The sequence below is a fragment of the Gobio gobio genome, assembly GCF_949357685.1.
Source record: "Gobio gobio genome assembly, chromosome: 16".
Taxonomy (NCBI): Eukaryota; Metazoa; Chordata; class Actinopteri; order Cypriniformes; family Gobionidae; genus Gobio; species Gobio gobio.
The window spans coordinates 40,809,690-40,836,862 of record NC_137109.1 but is presented as its reverse complement, the minus strand read 5'-3'; the positions used below and the strand labels follow the sequence as shown (position 1 = coordinate 40,836,862).

The 27,173-nt window shown below is 36.5% G+C and overlaps 1 protein-coding gene across 7 annotated transcripts in view; it reads left to right on the top strand.

The window, feature by feature from the left end:
• Positions 1 to 27,173, top strand: part of rapgef2b (Rap guanine nucleotide exchange factor 2b) — a 142,983-nt gene that overhangs the window by 33,497 nt on the left and 82,313 nt on the right. For all 7 annotated transcript variants that reach the window (XM_079839882.1, XM_079839878.1, XM_079839883.1 and 4 more), the window contains exons 2-3: positions 18,694 to 18,764; positions 20,559 to 20,615. In XM_079839882.1, coding sequence (XP_079696008.1) covers positions 18,694 to 18,764; positions 20,559 to 20,615 — 128 coding nt within the window. The remainder of the gene's footprint in view (positions 1 to 18,693; positions 18,765 to 20,558; positions 20,616 to 27,173) is intronic.

The following is a 27,173-nucleotide window of genomic DNA, read 5'->3' as shown; positions in this document are numbered from 1 at the left end:
CTAATTTTGGCAAATTATCTGAAAATGTAAATTATAAACCAGTGGTTCACAACCAGACAAGTCTTAACATTAGGATTGTACAACAATAAACTGACATATTTTTCTGTTTGTTTTATATTTAAATTGGTATAGTATCGTCAAACTGCCACCCCTAGCATCGATCTTTGAGAAAAAGACATCTTGTGTTTAGCTTTCTGTTTATCATCCAGATTGTGATTTGTGAACTGTAAAAATTTCTAGTGATACACCAAAATGATGATGATTATTTGTTTTACAGAAACACCTAAAAGAAAATTATAATTTTAGTTTTGCCAAAAACCGAAAATAGCGTAATTTAATAAACAATTAATGAATCAAATTTAATGATCAGCGCTCAATTTAAACTGAGTTGTATACAAACATTTAAATTGCACATAACATTTGAATTATATAATAAAGTTAATAAACTAATTAAACAAATTTATATAATAAACAAATTAAACAAAGTTAATACGATTCATTTAAAAAGTCAATTTAAACGATGATTGATCATGGGAATTTGTGTAAATTATTTATTTATTTATATATATATATATATATATATATATATATATATATATATATATATATATATATATATATATATATATATATATATATATATATATATATATATATATATATATATATATATACACACACATACACATACACATACACATACACATACACATACACATACACATACACACACACACTATATTGACAAAAGTTTTGGGATGCCTGCCTTTACATGCACATGAACTTTAATGGCATCCTATTCTTAATCCGTAGGGTTTAATATGGAGTTGGCCTACCCTTTACAGCTATAACAGCTTCAACTCTTCTGGGAAGAATTTCCACAAGGTTTAGGAGTGTGTTTATGGGAATTTTTGATTCTTCTAGAAGTGCATTTGTGAGGTCAGGCACTGATGTTGGATGTGAAGGCCTGGCTCGCAGTCTCCGCTCTAACGCCGGTTTCACACTGCACGCGTTAGCAGGGCGTAAGCAGCGCAGGAGCGGAGCGTATGGAATGCGGGAGCCGCGCGCGCACCCTTTGTGCTTTCACACTGGCAGCGTTTGTCGTGCGCAGCTGAACTGCAAATTGTATATTGCAAATACAGACGAATATCGTACATTGTCACCTTTCCCGGTGTTCTCCCCCGACCCCTGTCTGTCTCGTGCTTTGATTTATGATGGGCAGCATGCTTCCTCCACGTCTAAAATAAATAAATAAATAAATAAATAAATAAATATATATATTATATATATATATATATATATATATATATATATATATATATATATATATATATATATATATATATATATATATATATATAATCAAGATAAGCCTCTAGTTTTAATAATTTAAACGGACCTTTCAAGTTTGGGCATAAACTTCTGGCAGTGTTGTGTTTTCGTGTATTTTATAAAAAAATTTCACAGCGCTGGATGTCATATGTGATCGTGAAACACACGGGACACTTCACTACATGATTTCATGGTGAAATTTGTTATTTTCCATGTTAATCAGGTCAGTTTTGATCAAGAACAATCCACTGTGGCTTTAATTCAGCGTGAGCAGCGCGGCAAAAATAGACTCGGCGCCGAAACGATCGCGGCACTGCTGCTTCTGCTCTACTCCGCGCTGCCGCGCCGCCTCTGCGTGCGGTGTGAATGCTCTAATCTGTTAACATGGGAGCCGAAAAAAACACGCGCTGCTTACGCCCTGCTAATGCGTGCAGTGTGAAACCGGCGTAATTCATCAGGTTGAGGTCAAGACTCTGTGCAGGCCAGTCAAGTTCCTCCACACCAAACTCGCTCATCCATGTCTTTATGGACCTTGCTTTCTGCACTGGTGCGCAGTCATGTTGGAACAGGAAGGGGCCATCCCCAAACTGTTCCCACAAAGTTGGGTGCATGAAATTGTCCAAAATGTCTTGGTATACTGAAGCATTAAAAAGTTATTTCACTGGAACTAAGGGGCCAAGCCCAAACCCTGAAAAACAACCCCACACCATAATCCCCCTCCACCAAACTTTACATTTGGCACAATGCAGTCAGGCAAGTACCGTTCTCCTGGCAACTGCCAAACCCAGACTCATCCATCGGATTTCCAGACAGAGAAGTGTGATTCGTCACTCCAGAGAACATGTCTCCACTGCTCTAGAGTCCAGTTGCGGCGTGCTTTACACCACTGCATCCGACACTTTTGGATACATTGCATTTGGTGATTTAAGGCTTGGATGCAGCTGCTCAGCCATGGTGACTCATGGTGATTTCCATGGTGATTGTGGTGACCCATGGTGATTTCCATTGTGTTCCAATACTTTTGGCAATAGTGTGTGTGTGTGTGTGTGTGTGTGTGTGTATGTGTGTATGTATATACAGGTGCTGGTCATATAATTAGAATATCATCAAAAAGTTGATTTATTTCACTAATTCCATTCAAAAAGTGAAACTTGTTTATTATATTCATTCATTACACACAGACTGATATATTTCAAATGTTTATTTATTTTAATTTTGATGATTATAACTGACAACTAAGGAAAATCCCAAATTCAGTATCTCAGAAAAGTAGAATATTATGAAATGTTCAATATTGAAGACACCTGGTGCCACACTCTAATCAGCTAATTAACTCAAAACACCTGCAAAGGCCTTTAAATGGTCTCTCAGTCTCGTTCTGTAGGCTACACAATCATGGGGAAGACAGTTGTCCAAAAGATGACCATTGACACCTTGCACAAGGAGGGCAAGACACAAAAGGTCATTGCAAAAGAGGCTGGCTGTTCACAGAGCTCTGTGGTGTCCAAGCACATTAATAGAGAGGCGAAGGGAAGGAAAAGATGTGGTAGAAAAAAGTATACAAGCAATAGGGATAACCGCACCCTGGAGAGGATTGTGAAACAAAACCTATTAAAAATGTGGGGGAGATTCACAAAGAGTGGACTGAAGCTGGAGTCAGTGCTTCAAGAACCACTACACACAGACGTATGCAAGACATGGGTTTCAGCTGTCGCATTCCTTGTGTCAAGCCACTCTTGAACAACAGACAGCGCCAGAAGCGTTTCGCCTGGGCTAAAGACAAAAAGGACTGGACTGCTGCTGAGTGGTCCAAAGTTATGTTCTCTGATGAAAGTAAATTTTGCATTTCCTTTGGAAATCAGGGTCCCAGAGTCTGGAGGAAGAGAGGAGAGGCACACAATCCACGTTGCTTGAGGTCCAGTGTAAAGTTTCCACAGTCAGTGATGGTTTGGGGTGCCATGTCATCTGCTGGTGTTGGTCCACTGTGTTTTCTGAGGTCCAAGGTCAACGCAGCCAGACCAGGAAGTTTTAGAGCACTTCATGCTTCCTGCTGCTGACCAACTTTATGGAGATGCAGATTTAATTTCCAACAGGACTTGGCACCTGCACACAGTGCAAAAGCAACCAGTACCTGGTTTAAGGACCATGGTATCCCTGTTCTTAATTGGCCAGCAAACTCGCCTGACCTTAACCCCCTAGAAAATCTATGGGGTATTGTGAAGAGGAAGATGCGATATGCTATATGCCATATGCCAGACCCAACAATGCAGAAGAGCTGAAGGCTACTATCAGAGCAACCTGTGCTCTCATAACACCTGAGCAGTGCCACAGACTGATCGACTCCATGCCACGCCGCATTGCTGCAGTAATTCAGACAAAAGGAGCCCCAACTAAGTATTGAGTGCTGGACATGCTCATACTTTTCATGTTCATACTTTTCAGTTGGCCAAGATTTCTAAAAATCCTTTCTTTGTATTGGTCTTAAGTAATATTCTAATTTTCTGAGATACTGAATTTGGGATTTTCCTTAGTTGTCAGTTATAATCATCAAAATTAAAAGAAATAAACATTCAAAATATATCAGTCTGTGTGTAATGAATGAATATAATATACAAGTTTCACTTTTTGAATGGAATTAGTGAAATAAATCAACTTTTTGATGATATTCTAATTATATGACCAGCACCTGTGTGTGTGTGTGTGTGTGTGTGTGTGTGTGTGTGTGTGTGTGTGTGTGTGTGTGTGTGTGTGTGTGTGTGTGTGTGTGTGTGTGTGTGTGTGTGTGTGTGTGTGTGTGTGTGTGTGTGTGTGTGTGTGTGTGTGTGTGTGTGTGTGTGTGTGTGTGTGTGTGTGTGTGTGTGTGTGTGTGTGTGTGTGTGTGTGTGTGTGTGTGTGTGTGTGTGTGTGTGTGTGTGTGTGTGTGTGTGTATATATAGAGAGAGAGAGTTTGGCCACTTTAAAGCTGAAGTCGTTCATAACAATCTTTCCAGTCTTTAAGTCAGCGGGGGAGTCTGGAGTGTGTCCGCCTTTTTTGTGAGCCTGATGCGACTCTCTGTGCTTTTGTTCTTATAGGATTAGGGCTGCCAGTTAAAGACATGATGCTAAGCCATTCACATGCTCCAAGCCTTCCTCTTTCTGAGCTGTGTTTGACTGCATCCATTTATGTTGGGTTATTACAATGACAATTTAAGCTGTTTAGCATCGGATGCACACTGGGGACCGTATTGAGGAAATATTAAATGTCACCAGATCAATGAACGGTTCAGATGTAGCCTGCCTCAAGCATTCTTGAATAAAAAAAAAAGTGCAGCACAATAGGTTTGTTGACACCATTATGAAGTGCTTCATGCAGACTTTATGTTGTTATATTTTGAGAGTTTAGCTAACAGTAGGCCGTAACCGTATCCAGTACTGTTGGGACTAAGCCGGCTGTCGGTGACTGTATATTCAGTTGCTAATGCTAGTGACCTTGTTTTTGTTTGCAAAGACTCCACCTGGTGCTATGTGCTGTTCTACGGATAAAAATACCCTTAAGGGCCGCACTGTCAATAGGGTCTCAAGGACAGTGCGGAGCGAGCACAGTTGGCACAGGGAACACAATGACACGCTCTTAAATGCCACAGTGAGTGATCTATAGATTGGCACGTACCCTCGTGGTAGTTATACTGCTGACCTGGCTTAACAACGCATTCTGGAGACCTCGCATTAACATAGCTGTCTGATCATGAAGACGTGACACATATCCCTTTGTTCTATTTTTTGCAATGCAGACCAGTGATTTCTCTTTGGATTCAATACAGAGAATGTTGCCACACTTCTTGAGATAGACAAAAAGCAGTAACACCCTCTTTAGAGAGCCATGCATGACCTCACGGGTCACTTTGGCTGTCTAGTTGACAAATCACTTGAGGCTAATTAAAATGTGCAGACACCTTTTTTTTTTTTTGTGGTCTGCCTGAATCTGTTTGCTTCCCTTGCTAATTGTTTGGCATTTTTGTCTTGGTGTGCTTCAATCCACCGGTATAAGCTTTTATTTATTTAGACACACATTATACACTAACATGGATATATCTGGCTTTCATAAGACAGACCCTTACTTCATCATGTGTTTCTCAGGAATCTCGATGACTCCTCATGGCCACAAGCTCTGTCATGAGATCTATGTCCATTGGGCCCCCATTTATTAGATCTGTGACAGAAAGAGGTCAGTTTTAGTGATCAGCACGGGTCAAGGCTGACCTTCAGTACTGGCACCATGTGTCCTCCTTGACTGTATGTGCATTGTTGAAGTGATTGTTAAAAAACCTCATGTCATGGCACATAGTGTTGCACGATATATCGGTACTAGAAAAGTATTGCGATATGACATTTTATTAGTACCGGTAGTTTAAGAATGACAGTGTATTAAAAAGTGTATGTAAAAATGCACGTCCTGGCGAGTATTCGTAAACACAGTCGGATATGTCTTTAGTGAACGTATAAAGTATTGATGTGTTACAATGTATTGGGTTCATGCAGGTCTTAAAGGTGCAGTGTGAGAATTTTAGCGGCATCTAATGGTGAGGTTGTGAATTGCAATAACACACCGCTCACACCTCACCTTTTGAAGCATATGTGACCAGTCACGGAAAGTAGGGACACAAGTCGGCAGCACAACTTTCGAGCAAAAAGAGAAAGAAGCTTTTTTTTTCTAAATGGGTTATTTTCGCTTTTTTGCAGAATCTGTTAGTTGAGATCACGAAGAAGCCTCTCCGTGTTTGAGATAGTAGTATTGGTATATTTAAAAGCATACAATTTGAGGTTGAAATCGGCTCGTTTTTCGGAGATTCTAGCATGCATCAGAGGCGTGTTTTTTTTTGTTATTGCCTCCGCTCTCAAAGGGAAGTGTGGCTCAGTGTTGCCAAGTCCGTGGTTGGGCTACTTCAACACTGTTGCCGCGGGCTGTTTTTCATGTCCGCGGGTTAAAGCGACCCCAATTATGTGATATTTAGCCACGGGAATGCGAAATTTAGTAGGCAACCATGCCAAAAAAACGCATATTTTACCCCCCAAATGTGATTTTTACCGGAGAAGCCCCCCTGAAACGCGATTGGGCTTGTTTTGGGCTAGTTTTGAGTAGCAATTGTGTGGGTTTTGTTGTGAAAACCGTGCTAAAGCAATAACGAGCAGCTGATACGAAGTGCAAACCTCCCAGATTATAGAAAGTCTGAAGCAGTAAAGAAGAAACACGATCATCATTCCCTTGTGCAGAAAGAGAGGGCTGTGTACAACGACATGACTGAAAATAAACATACATACAGGTCCTTGAAAGTGCTTGAATTTATTTTGTGCAAGAAGTTTTCTGGAAGAAATTCCATATTATTCTCTCCGGTTCGATAATGTGTTATTTCGCCAACACTTTGTGGACTATGCTTGGTTAACGGTTGTTACTTGTATTTACGCGTTACGTTAAGTGTTTCCCGCATGAGGTACTTTGTGTTGTACGTTGCCATGATGTTCATGCACGCACAAAACTATACGGTAACTCATCGTTTCACAGACACACGTGAAATATTGCAAAAATAGACTGGTTACATGAGCCTAAGCTCTTTTCAATAAAATCCATGCAAAAGTTAATATCAGATCATTTTAGAATACAGTATAGGATGTACCAAATATTCTTCAGTTTTATGCCAAACAGAAATATGACAAATAGAATATCAGACCTCTGTCATATGGCCAAAAATAAATGCAAAAAAAAAAAAAGCCGGACATGGAAAGTCCTTGAAAGGTTCTTGAATTTGAAGTTAACCAAGCTGTGGGAACGCTGTATTAACAACTATCCAAACTGTTTTAGACCTAAAAGAGTCTTTGTAGGCCTATGTTACCCTTAAATGTTAGAGAAAAGAACAAAATATAGAATAAATGACTTGTTCTGTTATTGCCGTGGTATCGATTCAGTATCTGTATTGAGGTCTGGTATCGAAGTCATAATTTTTATTTTGCGACAACACTAATGACACATGAAAAGAGCTGATCTCCAAAGGGACGGTTACAGGACTGACAACAAAACTGCAACGTGTAGAGTGAAAAGATTTATTTGCTGACTGAAAATAGCACCCAGTGTCTCATGTTGCAATATGGGGAGGAATCCATGTTATTTATACAGTAAGTTACATGTATAATTTGCTGCAATCAGCTGTCTTTGTAACCTGTTTTTCAACAACATTAATGGGATGTGATGTAATGTGACTTCAAAATCTATGATCAAATTGTTGTTTTCTCTTTTTCAAAATCATACTAATATTCAGAAGTTTGAGGTCAGTAAGATTTTTTTTTTTTTGAAAGAAAGCAATACTTTTATTCAGCAAAGATGAATTAAATTGTTCAAAGGTGGCAGTATTTACATTTAAAAATTTTACAAAAGATTTCTATTTCAAATAAATGGTATTTTTTTCTATGCATCAAAAAAATCCAGAAAAAAATGTCTCATGGTTTCCACAAAATTACTAAGCAGTGCAACTGTTTTCAACATTGATAATGATAAGAAATGTTTATGAGCACCAAATCTTCATATTAGAATGATTTCTGAAGGATCATGTGACACTGAAGAGAAGACTGGAGTAATGATGCTTTGCCGTCACAGAAAAACATTAAATTTTTTAAATAAATAAGTTAATTAATTAATAAAAAATGGGGGATTTTTTTTATTATAATATTAAACTATTACTGTTTTGCTGTATTTTTTGATCAAATAAATGCAGCCTTGGTGAGCACAAGATACTCTCTCTCAAAAAAAAAAAACGTTACTAGCCCCAAACTTTTGAAGCTTTGAAACTTCAACCTCTCTGATAAAGCTGCAATGTCATTTCTTGTGTTTTAAATGTAGGTACAAATTGAGGCACATTTTTACAATTATGGAGGAAGCAATCAAACACACTGGCTTTATTCCAAACCGTAGTGGGCTGCCTACATAGACAGAATTTGAAGACATCGTAGGCGTGCTCCTGACACAAAATCTGTTTCAAAATGTAGGTGGTGTAGATGCTCTCTTTTTGCCAAATTCTAAGGCAGAGAAGGCAATACCAGAATGTTCTTTGGCAAACTCGGTGACAAAAACAAAAAAAGTTGGATGGCAAATCAAGAGAAATGTGGATTATAAATATAAAACATTAAGTACTAAAAAGTATTGATTAAAAACGAATGAGTCTAATTGATGCACTATTTGAGCAGTATTTGAGTGTGCTGCATTTTATTAGAGTATTACAAATGTTCAAAATGTTTTTTTTTAAAGAAGTCTCTTATTCTCACTAAGGCTGCATTTATTTATGATCAAAATACAGTAACAGAGAATATTATAATTTAAAAGAACTGTTTTCGATTTGAATATGTTTTAAAATGTAATTTATTCCTGCGATGCAAAGCTGAATTTTCAGCATCATTACTCCAGTCTTCAGACTTGAGAAATCTTTCCAATATGCTGATTTGATGCTGAACAAACGTTTCTTATTATTACCAATGATGAATACAGCTGTGCTGCTTATTATATTTGTGGAAACGCTGATACTTTTTTTCAGGATTCTTTGATAAATTGAAAGCTCGAGAACAGCATTATAATTGGAAGTAGAAACCTTTTGCTACATGCCATTTCTGTTACTTTTGATCAATGCAATGCATTCTTGATTAATAAAAGTATGAATTTGTATTAAACAAAATCTTACTGACCCCAAACGTTTGAACAGTATGTCATTGTGTAAATGTATGTAATGTGAAGGTGTTTAGATCATGGTGTTAGCTTAGCAACATGCTAACAGCAAACTCTTTTCAAATCAATTACCATGCTTTTTTGAAGGTGCAGTGTGTAGTATTTATGAGGATCTATTGACAGAAATGCAATATAATATACATAACTATGCTTTCAGTGGTGTATAAAGACCTTACATAATGAACCGTTCTGTTTTTACTACCTTTAGAATGAGCCATTTCTATCTACGTACACCACAGGTCCCCTTACAGTGAAGTCGCCATTTTGCGCCATCATGTTTCTACAGTAGCCCTAAACGGACAAACTGCTCTACAGAGCGCTAGTTACTCTCTGCTGTCTCAGACAACGACAGCTTTGTCTTGTTTCAGCCACTGTAGTTTGTGAGCTTGTAGCTTGTAGCTTGTTTACACAGCGCACCTTTAAAAGTGCACCTTTTATTATTTGATATACTTTTTTTGCCAACAACACCACTGTGATGGACCACTGTATAATTAAACTCCATTTAAGTGTCCCTATTTATGGTCATTACACATGAAGGGCATTGCATTAAGAAGACGTTGATTATGTCTGCCTGGTCACTCCACTCTCTTCGGATGTGGTGTCTAGATTTTGATTAAACCATTTAGATCACACCACTCTTCTGCTCTGATTGGGGACTCTTAAGCCTAGTTACCCTGCCAACAGTGCAATTCAGCCTAATGTTGGGATGATTGTCCTCATCGGACGGATGGTTTTTAGATGCCACCTGCTCAGGCAGCTGATTCCAGCACGGTTTATTGCTATAGAGGGAAATTATTGGCTCTGATCATGTAGATACTTAGACTGCAGGTTGCCATGGTCACAGCGATGCCTTGAGTGGAATGTGAAGAGCCTCTTGACCTATTCAAGATGCATCGTAATTGGTTTCATTCAAGATGTTGGGCTACAAAGCTGAGAAGAGGCATTTTATATAGCAAAAGCAGCAAAACATTTCACGCTATTTCTGTAGTCACTGTCTTGGAAAGCCAGCGTACATGGCTGCAGTGTGCTGGCACTGCACAATGGCATCAGATGGCACATGGTAAAATATTACCCTATAATAAAACCATGCTATTTTTACATGGAGTTACTTACAATCTGCTGCGTTGAGCTGGTTTTGCTGATTTCCTGATTTTCACTTGCAACATTAAAGACATGGTTATAATAATAATATTTTGTTACATTTATGTACACTCAAAAAACAAAACAAAAACAAGCTGTTGAACGAACTTAATTAAATTAAGGAAACCTTTTCCACTAAATTAAATTACGTTTTTCCAACATAATCTAATTGGTTTGAAATTATTTGTTGTAATCTTGTTGTATGAACTTTAATTTAGTCAAGACTACTAAAAAATCATGCCATTCCAACTAGATAAAGTAGGATAAAGAGGGGTAGAACTGATGACCATATTTAGACTGTTGGAACTGTGTCAATCTAATTTAATTTCATTATTTCTATAAAAACTAATAGTCAACACAACACTTGTTCACATGCTAAGTGTAACTTTTGTAGCATGCAAGTAATGATCCTGTAAAACATTTCTCATCACTGGCATTAGCACAGTTACAGTTCATCTCATGATCCATCCCTATGCAAAGCATGCTGGGAACTATAAATACACTGCCCAGTTCAGTCAGCGCAACATAAATGATTCATGTAGTCCCAACACAAATGGTTTAGGTTAACTTAACATTTTACAAATTTTATTTCATTTAACGTAATAAAATTGAGTAAAATGGCAATTAAGTAAAAAAAAACTAAAGATTTGTGTTGTTTCAGCTTATTTTATTTAAGTAAACCGAGTCATTTTTTTGAGTAAAAGTCATGCTAAATTGGAACAAGATAAATAATGTGACAATGACAATTAAATAATTTCCATGTAAAGCGCTCTGCACTCAAAGCGCTTTACATGGAAGTGATTAAATTTAAATCATTACATGGAAATGATTTAAACGCTATAGTGCTTTTCTCTGCACTCAAAGCACTTTACATGATTTAATCATTATTGTCACATTATTTATCTTGTTCCAAGTTAGCATGACTTTCTTCCATGGAGCTCAAAAACATAAATTATTTAAATAATAATGTGAAGCTATACAGTTTTCTGTTTTTCTGAAGCTATACAGTGCTAAAGATTAATATTATATTTTATTTTGATTGATTTTATTGGCATTTTTTTCTATTTTATTTATACATTAATAATATATATATGTATATATTTTTTTTATAATTTATTCAAACATATATATATATATATATATATATTTATATATATATATTTCTTTCAAATTTATGTTGTTATTTTTTCATTGTGGTATTTATTCACCAGTTTCCAGTCTAATGAAAAAGTGGTGGCCAGGATATTCTTCAAAAATAGTTTTGTCATATATGAGTTGAGAGTAAATTTTTTTTTTTTTTTTGCTGAACTATTCTTGACCACCACGTCTATCATGTTTCCAGTGCAAAAACGTTATCCACACTTAAAGTAAATTTTTTTCACAAAAACAACCAATCAGAACATATTTGATAAGTAATAAAGAGTTATATGGAGCGTTAGTCTATATTGAAGCAATTATTTTCATTGGGGGTTATCCACAGACAAAATGTCATCATGTCACTTGTCATGATTGAACATAGCAAAACTCATTTGGAAAAGTATATACACTGCGTGCAGAATTATTAGGCACATCGATTTTCTGATCATTTATTTTTTCCAGGCACATTTTACCAATTCCAAACCACATTAATCTTAATAACTACTATTATTTTTTTAATGTAATAATTTATAAAGTGACATAATTGTTCATGAAGGCTGGAAATGAAAAACGCCTTATATTCAGGTGTGCAGAATTATTAGGCACGTTTTCTTTCACAAATAAAATGAGCCAAAAAAGAGATTTAACAAATTATGAAATGCCCACAAGAAGGATACAAAACTAATGCAATACTAGAAGTGGCAGTTAAGGCATGACTATTGGACAGTGAAATGCTCATTAGGTCAACAGGGCTAGACAACAACAGGTGACGAAGAAAAGACACATGTTAACTGCAAAAGAATTAAGAAACAAAGTGAAGAATTGAGTGTGAAACTATCAGGAACCCTTGAACTGCAACATATCTGGAGTCTCCAGAAGTGCAAGGTGTCAGGATCTCAGAGATGCAAGTTGGGTAAAGAATCCAAAACAATGACCTCCACTTAATAAGAATCACAAGCTGAAGTGTAGCAAAATACATGAAGAAGTGTTGTGAATAAAGAAGGCTTTATAGACAGATAGGTTGAGTGACTCTTGAAGGACCAGCACCACATCCTCTTGCACCACTGTTTGAAGAATTCATCTTCCAGAATCTGGCAGTAAGTTTTGGGAGTTAATGTTTAGGAAGATCTCCTATCCTGAAGTCCGTTTTGCAGAGATGGACTAAAAATGAACTCCCAAAACGATAATTCTTATAAAGTGGGGGTCATTTTTTTAAGAGACTTTACTTAACTTGAGTCTCTGAGATCCTGACACCTTGCACTTCTGGAGACTCCAGGTAGGTTGCAGCTCTGGAAAATGGTGGCACTGGAGACTAAAGGGTTCCTGGTGGTTTCACACTCGATTCTTCACCCTAATTCTTAATTCTTTTGCAGTTAACAGGTGTCTTTTCTTCACCACCTTTTTTTGTCTGACCCTGCTGACCTAATAAGCATTTCACTGTCCAATGGTCATGCCTTAACTGCAATTTCTAGTATTGTTTCCTTCTCATGGGCATTTAATAATTTTTTACTAAATCTTAAATATCTTTTTTGGCTAATTTTATCTGTAAAATAAAATAATTGCCTAATAATTCTGCACACCTGAATATAAGGTGTTTTTCATTTCCAGCCTTCATGAACAATTACAGGTCACTTATAAATGATTAAATACAAACTTAATAGTAGTTATTAATATTAATGTGGTTTGGAATTGGTAAAATATGCCTGGAAAAAAATATGATCAGAAAATCAATGTGCCTTCTGCACGCAGTGTAGTCTATAGGCTATGTTTACACTGTCAGTTTTTGGAATTGACAACCGCATTTGACAATATATATTGTATTTTTTTTAATTCAGTATAATTTCAAATGATTGATTTTTCGTTAAAGGGTTAGTTCACCCAAAAATGAAAATTCTGTCATTAATTACTCACCCTCATGTTGTTCGACACCCGTAAGACCTCCGTTCATATTCGGAACACAAATGAAGATATTTTTGTTGAAAGCTGATGGCTGAGAAAGGCTTCAGATAGGCCTCCATTGGCATTCAGTACATTTACACTCCCAAGACGCATAAAAGGCACTTAAAACGTCGCAAAGTCCATCTCACCACAGTGACTCTACAATAATTTTACGATGTGACGACAATAGTTTTTGTGCCCCAAAAAAATTAAAATAACGACTTTATTCAACCTCTTCTTGTCTTCCGTGTGTGCCTCCACGACGCATGAGCGAGAATATGACGTAGCGCCGGGGTTCGGGAATCCATGAAATGCACACTTAAGCCCCATTTTGAGAACTACGCCGAGACCTAAAGCACGATCAATGTAGAATTCAACAGCTTAGACACGCGCGTCTTCCTCTGCTTGTAAACAAATCACTTCTGGGTCATATGTCCGAACGCCGGATCTGCGTCATATTCTCACGCATGCGTCGTGGAGGCACACACGGAAGACAAGAACAAGTTGGATAAAGGTGTTATTTTTTTTTTTTTTGCGCACAAAAACTATTGTCGTCACTTCGTAAAATTATTGTAGCGTCACTGTGGTGAGATGGACTTTGTAACGACATTTTAAGTGCCTTTTATGGGTCTTGGGAGTGTAAATGTACTGAATGCCAATGGAGGCCTATCTGAAGCCTTTCTCAGCCATCAGCTTTCAACTAAAATATCTTCATTTGTGTTCCGAAAATGAACGGAGGTCTTACGGGTGTCGAACGACATGAGGGTGAGTAATTAATGACAGAATTTTCATTTTTGGGTGAACTAGCACTTTAAGTCTAATATGAATACAATTATTCAAAAATAAGCACATTTTAAATAGGAAATAAATTATATATATATATATATATATATATTAAAAAAAGCATTTTCGTTTTTTTGGCCAAGAGAGTCCAGACTTTACGGTTTCGGCCCAGCATTTTCATTTTGGTTTATCCCTAGTGTGAACATAGCCATAATCTCTCTTTGTTGTACATTTCAAATGGGCTGTGTTATGGCTGAGCTTCTTTTGTGGAGTGTGCAGAACACTTAAAATAGGCTGTACAGGTACAGTCTCATGGCTTTGTTCATTGAGTTTCACAAAGGCTTTAGTCAAGGCTGCTGTTAAACAACCACTGTTGTTTGCATAATTCGCCAGTTTCATCATTACTACTCTACCTGGTCTCAGCGGTATTTGTCGCTCAGCTTGTTACCACGGCACCCACTGACTCCCACGAGAGTTGCGTAACTAGCGAAGGCTGAGTGCCCTGGGCTTCACATATTGTTTGACCAATCACAAAACACAATGGTCCCTTTGTCACAAAGCACTCTGGATGGAAGCAGTCACAATGCAGAAAGAGAGGACAAAGTGAGTGCGTAAACCTAGTGGTGTTTTACTGTGAACTTGGCATCTGTTGGAAAACCATGCCAGAGGCTCAGCCTTTTTTTAAATGAAGGAATACGTTGGTGGTTACTGTAGTAGTAATTCCTCCAGATTCTCACTTCACCCTTATGCGTTGTGTGTGTAAACAGTAGGCATATCTAGTAAACAGTGCCCACGATGTGTGAATGATTCAGACCCAGAATCAAGATGGTTATTATGGCAATAGTAAAATGTTTGCTCTCTTTTTTTCATGGCAATATTGACTTTTCTTATGCTACCAGGTTACAACAGCTAATAAAATTCATAACCATTAAAATAGGATAAAACTGAGAGCAATAAAATTGATCGTTATTAACCACAAGCACTTACATTTGACTTTTTATTGTTTTATCACCTTGGTTTAAATAGTGCTTTGTATATTAAAGATTGTTTCAAAGCAGCATCACATCTATACATAGGAAAACAATTAACTAGACAAACTTTGATGTTGGCTTGAGAAAGCCTGACCAGAATGTTTGAATGTTTTGAAGGCAATGCAGTCTATCTGAATGGATGGATTAATAGTTGAATGATAGGTTGCCATGGTGTTTTAATATGCTAACACGGTTTAACACATTGTTAGCATTAGTTTAACATGTTGCTAACATGCTTTATCACATTGCTAGAATGTTTTAACATGTAGTTAACATGTTTAATCAATTAGACCATTGCTAGCATGATTCTGGCATCGTTTAGCAAATGCCATGTTTTAACATGTTGCTACCATGAATTAGTACATTGCTAACATGATTTAGCATGTTGTTACCATGATTTCACACATTGCTAGCATGTTTATAGCATGAATTAGCACACTGTTAACAAGTTTTAACATGTTGCTAGCATGAATTAGCACATTGCTAGGATGCATAGCATGTTTCTAGCATGAATTAGCACATTTCTAACATGTTTTAACGTCTTGCTAACAAGCATTGTTAATAAGCATGTTTTAACACATGGCTAGCATCTTTTGCAATGTTGTCCTACGCTGTGTCCAAAATCTGAGTAGGTATACGACCCACCTTATTTAATTTTTCTCAGGTAGGGTGGGCGGGCGGGCGGTGTCATTTGCTTCCAGTTGTTTTTAGCTGTACAAAACAGCTTGTTAATGCTGCTTGATATAGCAAACTGTTTTTTCTTACCACATTATTTTAATGCATTGTCTTAATTATAAGCACGCTGGTTTGTAGCGCAAACCGTTTTACAGTTTACTGCACTAAATATTAACTTACATTTATGGTAGTTCATTCCGTTTTTGAGTGAACTTATGTTACTTTCAGCTAAATGAATTTGGATTTGTTTTGTCACTTGTATAAGTGACCAAAAACGGCAAAGATCTGATTTATGTTGAAATTCTCTTCATAATGCAAGTTTATCCTTTTAAAACTGTTCATTCTCATTGTGTGATTAGAGCAAAGTTGTAGTGGACTCATTATGAACTTCTGGCAGAGAGAGAAAATAAAGGAGTGAAAACTCCTCATGGGGACACTGGAACTGAAAAAATGGGGTTCTGCACATTCTTTCCATGTTGAATTTAGAAGTAATATTTGAGGGGGAAAAAAGAAAGCCACAGTGTTCTGGTAGAGCTTCATTCCAGCCGGTTGTGGCGCTAAGAGGTGCAGAAAGCTGGACATGAATCCGTGAAATCCTACACCAGCATGACATCTAGTGGAGGATTTGTGTAGTGCACGCCAGCTAGAAGGTCCTTTGTCATTGTCACAGCCTTATTGTTCTTTTTTTCTTTCTTGCTTGCTAAAGCAAGCATCACTATTACCATCGCTCATATTTAGGTTTATAGATTTGAACAAACCTCTAAGCATTAAATTTAACATGTAACATGTCACACACCATTTTCCTCACAATGCCTTCAAATCATTTGTCTTGTTAAAGTGAAGTGTGTACGTTTCTAAGCAATCAGTCTCAGTGCACCCTAACAACCGCCCAGAAGACCTATATCAGTGTGTTTAAATCAATCCACTCAAAGCACCTTAGCAACCATAACACCCTCGTAAAAAAAGAAGATAAAAAAACAGGCACTAAAATGAAAATGAAATGACTAAATTAATAGGTTGATTAAAGCTGCTGTCCGTAACTTTTTTGTGTTCAAGATTTATAAAAAATATATAATGAGAATGCACAACATGAATCCATTTTCCAAACCGTGTTTTTTGTCTTACCCTGAATCATTATGGTATAATAAGTGTTTATATTGGGACTATTTCAGACCGGTCTGGTAGGAACCGCTGCAGAGGAACATTGTCCCTGCGTGACTCGCCATAGACATAAACAGAGAGAAGTAGCTCCGGCTGATATGTTCTTCCGCAAGACGCATGCAGTTCTGTTTATTAACCGCTAGAGCGCAAAAAGTTACGGACTGCAGCTTTAAATAAATTTAGCAAACACAAAGTGTACCTTGTATTTTATTGTTATTTTATATAGTTTTATAATACTTTAATATAACATTTGTAAATTGTGGAAAATTATTAGGCAAAAAAAAAAAGTTTGACTATTTCCAACTATTTTAATAAGCTCTGTTTTTGTTTTATTGTTATTTAATTTTTTTTATTTCTTTATTGTTTAACTGTTCATTCTTAATTTCTTGTGTTTTTCCTCCAACATCTCATGCAGTGTACTGCCAGTAACAGCAGGGGGTGACAAACCATAATTTAATCAATTTTCTTTTCATCAGCCTTTTTTTGACACTGCCCGAAACCCCCCCCCCCCCCCCCCACACACACACACACACACACATACACAAACATTAGAGCCTACAAGATGGCATTTCATTGAATAGTTCACCCAAAAATGACAATTCTGTCATAATTTACTCACCCCAAGTTGTTCTTAATCTGTATTTCTTTGTTCTGTTAAACACAAAAATAATTTATTTCCATAGTATGAAAATAAAAACCCTATGAAGGTCAATGGGAACCAGTAACTGTTTACCAACAGAAATATCTTCTTTCAACAGAAGAAAGAAACTCACACAGGTTTAGAACATCTTGAGGGTGTGTAAATTGGGTCAGCTATCCCTTTAAGATGCCTTGTCATTTATCCTTGGGGTCAGCACTCCACTTTCATCTTGTCTGGACCCTCATCCCCTGAATAGTGCCATATTTACAAACAAATGACCAAAAATACTATTTATCCTTTGGTGACCCAATCACCTGACCAGCACATTTTTCTCATATTCTTCCTTATTTATCGATCATTCATGTAGTCTTAATAGGAAAACAAGGGGGCGGAGGTTTACTTGTGCTATATCAGAAGGCAAATGTTTGGTGAGCTGTGTGTTTGCATTTGTGTTCTATGTCACACAGGGTCTCTCAGTTCATAATCAAGTGAGTCTGTGTGCGAGCACAGAACCTCTTTTGTCCTCTTTGCTATCCCAGCATGCCTTTGTGAGCACAAAGGCGGCCCAGTTCTGGCGTCGGTGCTCTTTTGCATGTGGAAGGGGACAGGGCGCGCTGTGTGCTCAGCGACATGGACACTGTGACCAGTTTGTCTGAAGAACCACTTGTAGAGAGAGCAAGACTCTCTGGTGAAAGGACCTGTTTAGGGACATGAGAATATTTGTTTAGAAGTGTTTGGACCGCACACCTATAAATGAGATTTAGTTGATACCAATAACTTTTCAGAATGATCCATATAAACGAATACAAGAGGAAGTGTTAGATGGTGATGAGATGGGGGGCAATCGTAACTCTAAATTGCTTTAATCACAAATTTAAACTACAGTCAATTTGAGATATGCTAGTGCATTTGAGATGAGGGTTAATGTAACTGACTAATCTATATTTTTATAGAGACATCTCATGTTTGTTCTGCTTTTCTCCACGCGTTTCAAAGCCTTTTTCTCTACCACATTTCATAATGAAATAAGTGACTTCTCATCCTGCGCTGAGACTTCTGGGACAGATGAGTAGCCTTTGATCTTTTCTCTTTCTTTCTTGTTTTACCTGCAGGACCTGGAGATTGTATATTCCTACTTGCATGGAATGGAGGCGCTGTCCAATCTTCGGGAACACCAACTGAGGTAAAACTGAAGGAAGGATTTGATAAATGGGTGGGGAAGAAATGCACAAATATTTTTCAGGTCAAGCAGGTGGTGGATGGTGGGTTATACATACAGATGTGTAAATGATAGACAGATGTGCAGTGAAATATAGTGTGTGTGTGTGTGTGTGTGTGTGTACGTATGTATGTATGTATGTATGTATGTATGTATGTATGTATGTATGTATGTATGTATATATATATATATATATATATATATATATATATATATATATATATATATATATATATATATATATATATATATATATATATATATATATATATATATATATATATATATATATATATATATATATATTAGTACACACACACACACACACACACACACACACACACACACACACACACACAGTATATTTCATATCTCTGTGTATGTATACTCCTATGCTCACCAAGGCTGCATTTATGTTATCAAAAATACAACAACAACAAAAACAGTAATATTGTGAAATATTATTCAAATGTAAAATAACTGTTTTCTATTTTAATATATTTTAAAATGTAATTTTATCTCTGATGCAAAGCTGAATTGTCAGCATCACTACTCCCAGTCTTCAGTGTCACATGATCCTTCAGAAATCATTCTAATATACTGTTTTGCTGCTCAAGAAACATTTATGATTATTATATTTCTTATTATATTATATTTCTGATTATTATATTATTATATATAATTATTATTATATTATTTATATTTCAGGATTCTTTGATGAAAAGAAAGAACATAATTTATTTTAAATAGAATCTTTTGTAACATTATAAATGTCTTTTACGGTCACTTTTGTTCAAGTTAATGCATCCTTGCTGAATAAATGTATTAATTTCTTTGTTCTTCAACTTTGAAAAAAAAGTCTTACTGACCCAAACCTTTTCAACGGTAGTACAATGTTGCAAAAGCTTTAATAATAATAATATTTCACAATATTCCTGTTTTTTTGTTGTTGTATTTTTAATCAAATAAATGCAGCCTTGGTGAGCAAGAAGAGACTTCTTCGAATGAAAAATCTTACCAATTTCATTTAATTTAGCAAGTTCGGGCATTTGTTTTTCTAACTTGTGAGCAGTTATTAACAGTGTGTTAGTTTTGCGATAGCAGTTTTGGCTCAAGGTATATTTATTGTTGTCTGAACTCTTAAATCGCTTGAATTACCTTCTCAAGGTTCTCACATCATCAAATGCATGCACATGTGGACGTACATATCTGGGTGTAAAATACTTTGCTATGTGACCTTGCAGTTCTTGAACATTCCAAACCTTACCTGACCCCACCAACACCCCTTAAGGAGTCATACATATTTTCAGGAATGTGTCAGATGGACTTGGTTGACTTTCTACTCTCCAACTGAGCTGAACTTTGAGAAATGTCTTTTGAAGAATGTTTTTGTCCTCTGGAATGTTTTGTTCTGTGGCAATACATCCGAGTTTGCTTAAACAGCACTTCTAGCATAAACCAACACCGAAATATGTCATCCACAAACAGAGTTTGGTTTTGTCCTTGCACTGTTCTTAACAACAGGCAGCCCGTTTGTTTTTCTTTTCAAACACAATGCCAACCAGTCCTGAATCCACAAAGTTTTTGGTCCTGAAATCCTTTTTGATTTTGACTTCACAACATAAACAGAGTGATTTTCTTCATAATCGCAGACAAAAATATTAGGGTACATTGTTTCTTTTAGAGCCATTTAAGTTGGGATATATCACTGGTTTATGTTTCTCTCTCTCTCCCGTCCCTTTTTTCTGTCTTTTTTAGGATAATGTGTGAAACCGTACGCTACGAGAGACACGAAGCCAACGAAGTGCTCTATTAGTAAGTAACAACCATGTTTTCCACCCAGTTTCTTTGTTTAAAGCCATTATGTTTCTGTAAGCCTTTGTAGGATGTGCAATGCATAACCACAAATATTCTACGAAAATCGTGCCACTCCAGAAGCGGCGATAAATATAGCCCGCTTTTCAAAAGTCTTATCAAATTACAAAGGTGAGATGTGAAAGCGCTGAAGCAAAAGTGTTATATTCAGCGCTGCATGTGCTTTCTGTCATGTTATAATGAGTCTCCTAGTAGCTGAAAATGCCATTATCAGGAATACAGGGTTTCTGGGTGATACACAAACCGCTATTGATCTACAACATCTAAGACACACTGACCCACTTTAGATTCGCCCTTCATCTCAAAAGCATGGCATGGCATGTGTGTTTTTAAAAAGACCCCACTTGTATCCTCTCATTGCCGTTTGAAATTAGTGTTGGCATTGTCTGACACCCATCACCCATGCTTTTTTTGGTCCTGGAGTCCAACACGCATACACACACGCACACTCAAACACATATATTTATTCCCTCGGGTGGACCCAGACACTCCCCTGCAATTTCACACTCCATTTTTCTTTTCTTCTGGAGGAAGATGAAGTGTGTGTGCTTCCTTCCGCGGGTCACTACCCCCTGTCCATAAAGGGGAACGTCTCATTTGCTCATCATCTCTGATAGCATCTAGTCCATTGTGCCTGTGTAAGAGTTAAAGTTGCCGCACTAAACTGTTAATTACTGCTGCTGAATTAGGTCATTTTTAGGTCAGTTGATTACATGTAATATATGCTACTGTTCAATAGAGTTGGGCATATCAAATTGAAATAGCCCCCCCCCCCCTGTTCAATAGAGTTGGGCATATCAAATTGAAATAGTTTTCCCCCCCTCAAAAGACAATTACATTTTTTTTAAATGATTTTAATACATTTTGTAAAAAAATAAAATAAATAAAAGACAAAATAATCTGTATGTTTTAAATATATATAATGTATAATAAAAATGTATAATAAAATACAATACATATTCCGCATTCTGAAGCATATTCTAGCTTTTTTTCAAATGAAAATAAAAAAGTGAATAAGGTAAAATACTGTTAAAGGCACAGTATGTAAGATTTTTGGATGAAAAAAAATCCAAAAAAACACTAGAATAATTTTAATATATTTTGTTGACTTACGTACTGACATTATCCCAAATGTTTCCAAGAGTGTTTAAATCCTGAGAAATAGTCAATTTTAACCTGGACACGGACCATCTCTGTGCGTCGGCTATCAATGACATCATACCCCCGTTACCCTCGATTTTATTTTGTAGAAACCATGGAAACACCAAAGACGCTTTTAAAGGGATAGTTCACACAAAAATGAAAATTCTGTCATAATTTACTCATACTCAAGTTGTTCCAAACCTGTATGAGTTTCTTTGTTCTGCTGAACACAAAAAGAAGATATTTTGAAGAATGTTTGTAACAAAGCAGATAGAGCAACCATTGACAACCATAGTATTTTTTTCCCTACTATGGTAGTCAATGGTTGCTCTATCTGCTTGGTTACAAACATTCTTCAAAATATTTTCTTTGTGTTCAGCAGAACAAAGAAACTCATACAGATTTGGAACAACATGAGGGTGCGTAAATGATGACAGAATTTTCATTTTTGAGTGAACTATCCCTTTAATATGTTTTATTAGAAAGGTGAGCAACTGTTTGGATACTTTCATCAACAGAAAATGAATCATTGTTATATAGTTACTCATAGTAACCACCGAGCAAATGCACAGATTAACATTATAACATAACTTTCAACACCCTCAAATAATGTATCTAATATGATAAAACTATGCTGCATACACATGACTGGGAAAAGCGGAAACGGTCGTCTGCGGCATGCAGGGTCATAATAAAAGCTCCACGAAATCCAGGCGTCATCAAGCTACTCCTTTGTTTTGAATAAGCAATCTCTAGCGGCAAAAAATTACATATTGTAGCTTTAAGCGCCAAAATGACCAAAAAAGGAATCATAAATTAGTTTATCATGTATTTATGATAAACAAAAGTGGTTCCCCTATGATAACGACCAAGAATCACTTTTAGTGCCAAATCCTCCTGGGACCTACGAATAGACTTTTGTCCACTGTAAAATGTTATGGGGTTTCTAATCAAAATATGACTTTCTGTTACAAAACAGGGCATTGATTTCATACATGTCCACTGTAGTGGACGCCAGGACTTAAATCATGTTTATCAGGCATTTTGGAGACATAAAAAGTGAATGGGGAAATAAATTACATATCAATATTCCTATGATATATGACAAGTTGCACCAAGAACACATTAATATGAAAATTAGATGCAGTGTATAGATACATTGTATTGAATGGGAAAATCCAAGTATGGCCATTTTATCCACATATCTCATAAAGTAAAATGGTATATCAATGCATTTAGTTATATCTAGTTCAGAATCATCTTTAAACAAAGTTTGTTTAAAAAAAATCCTGAAACCTAAAAATGTACTGGTGAATTAAAAATAAATGCCATTGTTTTTGCCTATACATGCAATTTCATGTCATTTTATTTTTTAAACAACAAAGTCCTGGTGTCCACTACAGAGGACATATCATAACATATGAATAAAATATAATTTTTCCAAAAAAAAGCTTGTTTTTTTCTGGGTCCCAGAAGGATATAGCACTATTTTTTTTAGAGTGTATTGACTTGCATATATGACCCCTTTAATGTTGAATCTTTGAGTTCAGAGAAATATTGTGTGTGACTTTAATTGTTGCTCTGTGTGGGTTTGTGTCTTGAATTAGACAACCATTTGGCAGAACAAATGCAGATTACATGTTCATTTTTAAGGCTGTATCTGATTGGCTGTAGCAAGTTGCTCACAACTAAAAGCGTGTGATTGTTTGGAAACTGCACGAGTCAATTTTGCCCGGCATCCTGCTGTTCATTGTCTTCAGGGTGGAGATGACAACTTTTTTTGGAATGCAAGTTTGTCTGGCTTTTCTTGTAGGCAGTAGGCAAATGCATTTATTTTTGGTTTATCTATAAGTTGTGGATTTGTGTAACTAGTGAGTCAGTTTTATGTGGTTGTTTTCATCCCATCCACACACTCTCAAAACTCCCAGTGGCAGACTATTTAAGTACTAACACTCCACTGTGTCTGCCTTGACGCGGTACCTATGCTACTCTCTCCACTGTTTTTTTATTAGACAGCTCGCTGCTTTAAAGCTCCGCGCTAATAATAATCTTCAGACTTGTGTGTGCTGCTGCTGATTTCCCTCAGGAACAAACCACTCCCACCGCAGCAGCCTCTGAACCGCTAGTGCCAAATACACAAACATGACGCTTTCCGCTATGCTATAAAGACACGCTTTTTATACTTTATTTTTTAGCGGGTTGGAAGGGCAATAATATCACAATGGGGCTTCTAAAAATATCAGTGATAAAAGTTGTAATGATGTTACTGAGGCACTTTGATTTCTGCTTTTTGTAAATAATGTTTAAGCAATGTTTACATTTGTTAAACAAGTTTAAATCCTCAGGGGACTTTTTGCCTATTCATACGAATTATGCTCTTAAACAAGAAATAGATGCTCACAGTTTTAGTTGACAATTGATATAGATTTTTCTGTGATTGGACAATATTGTACCAATTTAGTTTTTTTTTTAAATATACAATACTTTTTTATTACAAAATAGATAAAACAACAGATTGTGTGAAAGACCAGACATTTCTGAATTTCTTTTTTGTCTGTCTTTTGCTTGTATTTAGCTCACAATAAAATAAATGATTGCGATACATAGCTACGTATCATACATCACAATAGTTGGATTGCGATTGAAATTTGACCTTTTGTACAAAGGAGTTCACCTGCTTAGAGTCACAAATTAGATATGTGATGTGAAGTACGGAATTTAAACGGGATAGTTCACCCAAAAATGACTCGCCCTCATGTCGTTCCAAACCCTTTAGACTTTCGTTCATCTTCGGAACACAAATTAAGATATTTAAAATAAAATCTGAGAGCTTTCTGTTCCTCCATATACAGCTACGCAACTGACACTTTGACACTTCGAAAAGTTCATAAAGAGATTGTAAAAGTAATCCATATAAATTGAGCGGTTTAGTCCAATTTTTCTGAAGGGACATGATCGCTTTATGATGAACAGATTGAGTTTAGGCTTTTATTCACAATCACATATAAACTTTGATCAGCAAACGTATTAGTTGCATAGCTGAGAGTACAGAACTGCCTTAATTTGTTGAGCAAAAGTCTTACAGGTTTGGAACGACATGAGGGTGAGTAATTAATCAAAGACTTAAAATTTTTGTGTGAACTAACCCTTTAAGTATTTCTTACACATCATAATTTTTTTTTTCAGTTTCTCACAATATTAAAAAAAGTCCAGGTGTAAATGAAAGAAAATCACAGATTTTTAATGTGGACCCCACTTTATTTAAATCCGTATGAATGCACACTATATATAAAACTTTTAAAGTCAAAATTCACCAAAAGTTTTAACATGCATTATCTATTGACAATGCTCTAAAAAGAAAAAAATAAATGTGCCATTTAACTAATGTTTGGACTGCACAGTGTCAGTGAGACTCATAATAGGACGACTCTGAGCTCATCTGTGCCGTCACACTCCGGTAAGGCTGCTGTCATCCCGCCATCTTTGCATTGAAGAGCCTCAATAGAAATAAAACCCATAAAAGCCTTTTATGTGTGTAAGAATAGCTGTTGACTTTGAGTACTCATGCAGCATTCACATAAAACTGTGTCTGTATGTGATGTGTGAGTGTGTGCATGCAGGAGTGGTGCTCTGTGGTGGCATGGGTGATCCATCATTCTGTACCCTGGTCACACACACACACACACACACACACACACACACACACACACCACACACACACAGGCACAGGCACAGGCACAGTCACACAGAAACAGCTCAGCAGAAGGGTTCTCTCCTACAGTCATGGCCACCAGCTGGTATAGAGAAGGTTTCCCTCTCCCCATCACTCTCTCTGTATTCCTGCTGGGAATCCCATCAGCCCAAGAGCCGCCGCTGGGAACAAACACAGCTCAGACTAGAAATGTAGGCGTATCAACATAGATTATAAACACAGTTTTTTCTTTACTTGATTTGAATGTGAATTTAAGTCCATTTTTCATTTTGGTAAACTTTTACAATGATATAATGTCACTGGTTACTGTAATGATAACTGAGTTACTTTAAGTAGTTCCCTTTTAAGTTTCTAGATTAAGTCTATTATTTTAGTTATAGTAATATTATAAAAATACATTTTGGTATTTGTTTTGTTTTTAGTTTAGTTAGCTTTTTATATGTTTTTAATATATAGTTTTTCAGTTATATTTTCATTTCAGTTTACAGAAATGTTTTTATTGACATTTCCTGTAAATGTTTTGTCCTGTGACAAACTTTACCACAGAAACCATGATTTCTGGCAAACATGTAATTGAAATGCCAGTATTAACTGCTGCTACAGTTATTGTTTTTTCTGTAAAATCATAATAAATCAACATTAAATTGCTGTACTTTCGAGTTTTACTATAGCAATAATACCTGGAGAAACTATGGTATTTTACTGTGGGTTGCCATGGCATAGGTTTGTAAAGGCATGAAAACTTTAATATAAAGCATGACCTTTTTATGGCAAATATTATCATTTTTCCCGTATTTGTCTGTGGATTTTAACCTTAAGAATTTCCTTTTTTAGGATGACGGAAGATTAGCAGCTAAATAACCCCCAAGGTTGAATGCACAAAGTCCATATTCCTCCAAACCTTGCCCGACTTCCTGCTCTGGTTTGTGCTGCTCCCCAGTCGTTCCTGAGGGGCTGGAGACTGTTGCTGTGTGCTTGATGAGCATTTGATGAGCGTTGGAAGAGTGTTTCAGTGACCCAGTTCAGTCAGCGCTGCTCCGTTGATGGTGCAGAACATCCTCACGCTCTCCGTCTCTCGCCCTCTATCATTCCCGCTCTCTTCTTCTCCCTCTTTGCATTCTGCTGATTAATAATTTAGTGCTTCGTTTTTTGTCTGCGCGCGCGCTCGGGAAAAACGATTAAAAGAGAGAGCAGAAGCTGCAATGATGAAGGGAGCGATGCAGAAAGAGAACGAAAAAAGCAAGCAGTGCTCATGCTGAGTTTGAGAGAAGTCAGGAGCTGCCTCATTAGTCCTATAGAGACGATGGAGCGAGTATTCGTGTGTGTGGTTAGGATTTTCATTTAAAGACAAACATGTGGACTTGAAATATTGAGTTAAAATTATCTTAATATTCAGTTTTACCTTTATTTCGTTGTACATTTTTTGCTAAAAAATAGTGCATTACAACAACATACAAAAGGTCGGCGGCATAACAAGACAAACACTGCAATGATTATAGAAATAATAATGCTGAAGTTATTGGAGGATATTTTTACTGCTGTCAATAACAGAGATGCAAGATGATGCCAGTTGCGTTTGTATGAAACGAAAGTGTGAGTCTGTGGTGTGATGTGAGAGACGTAAAATACCGCCGGCTTCAGTT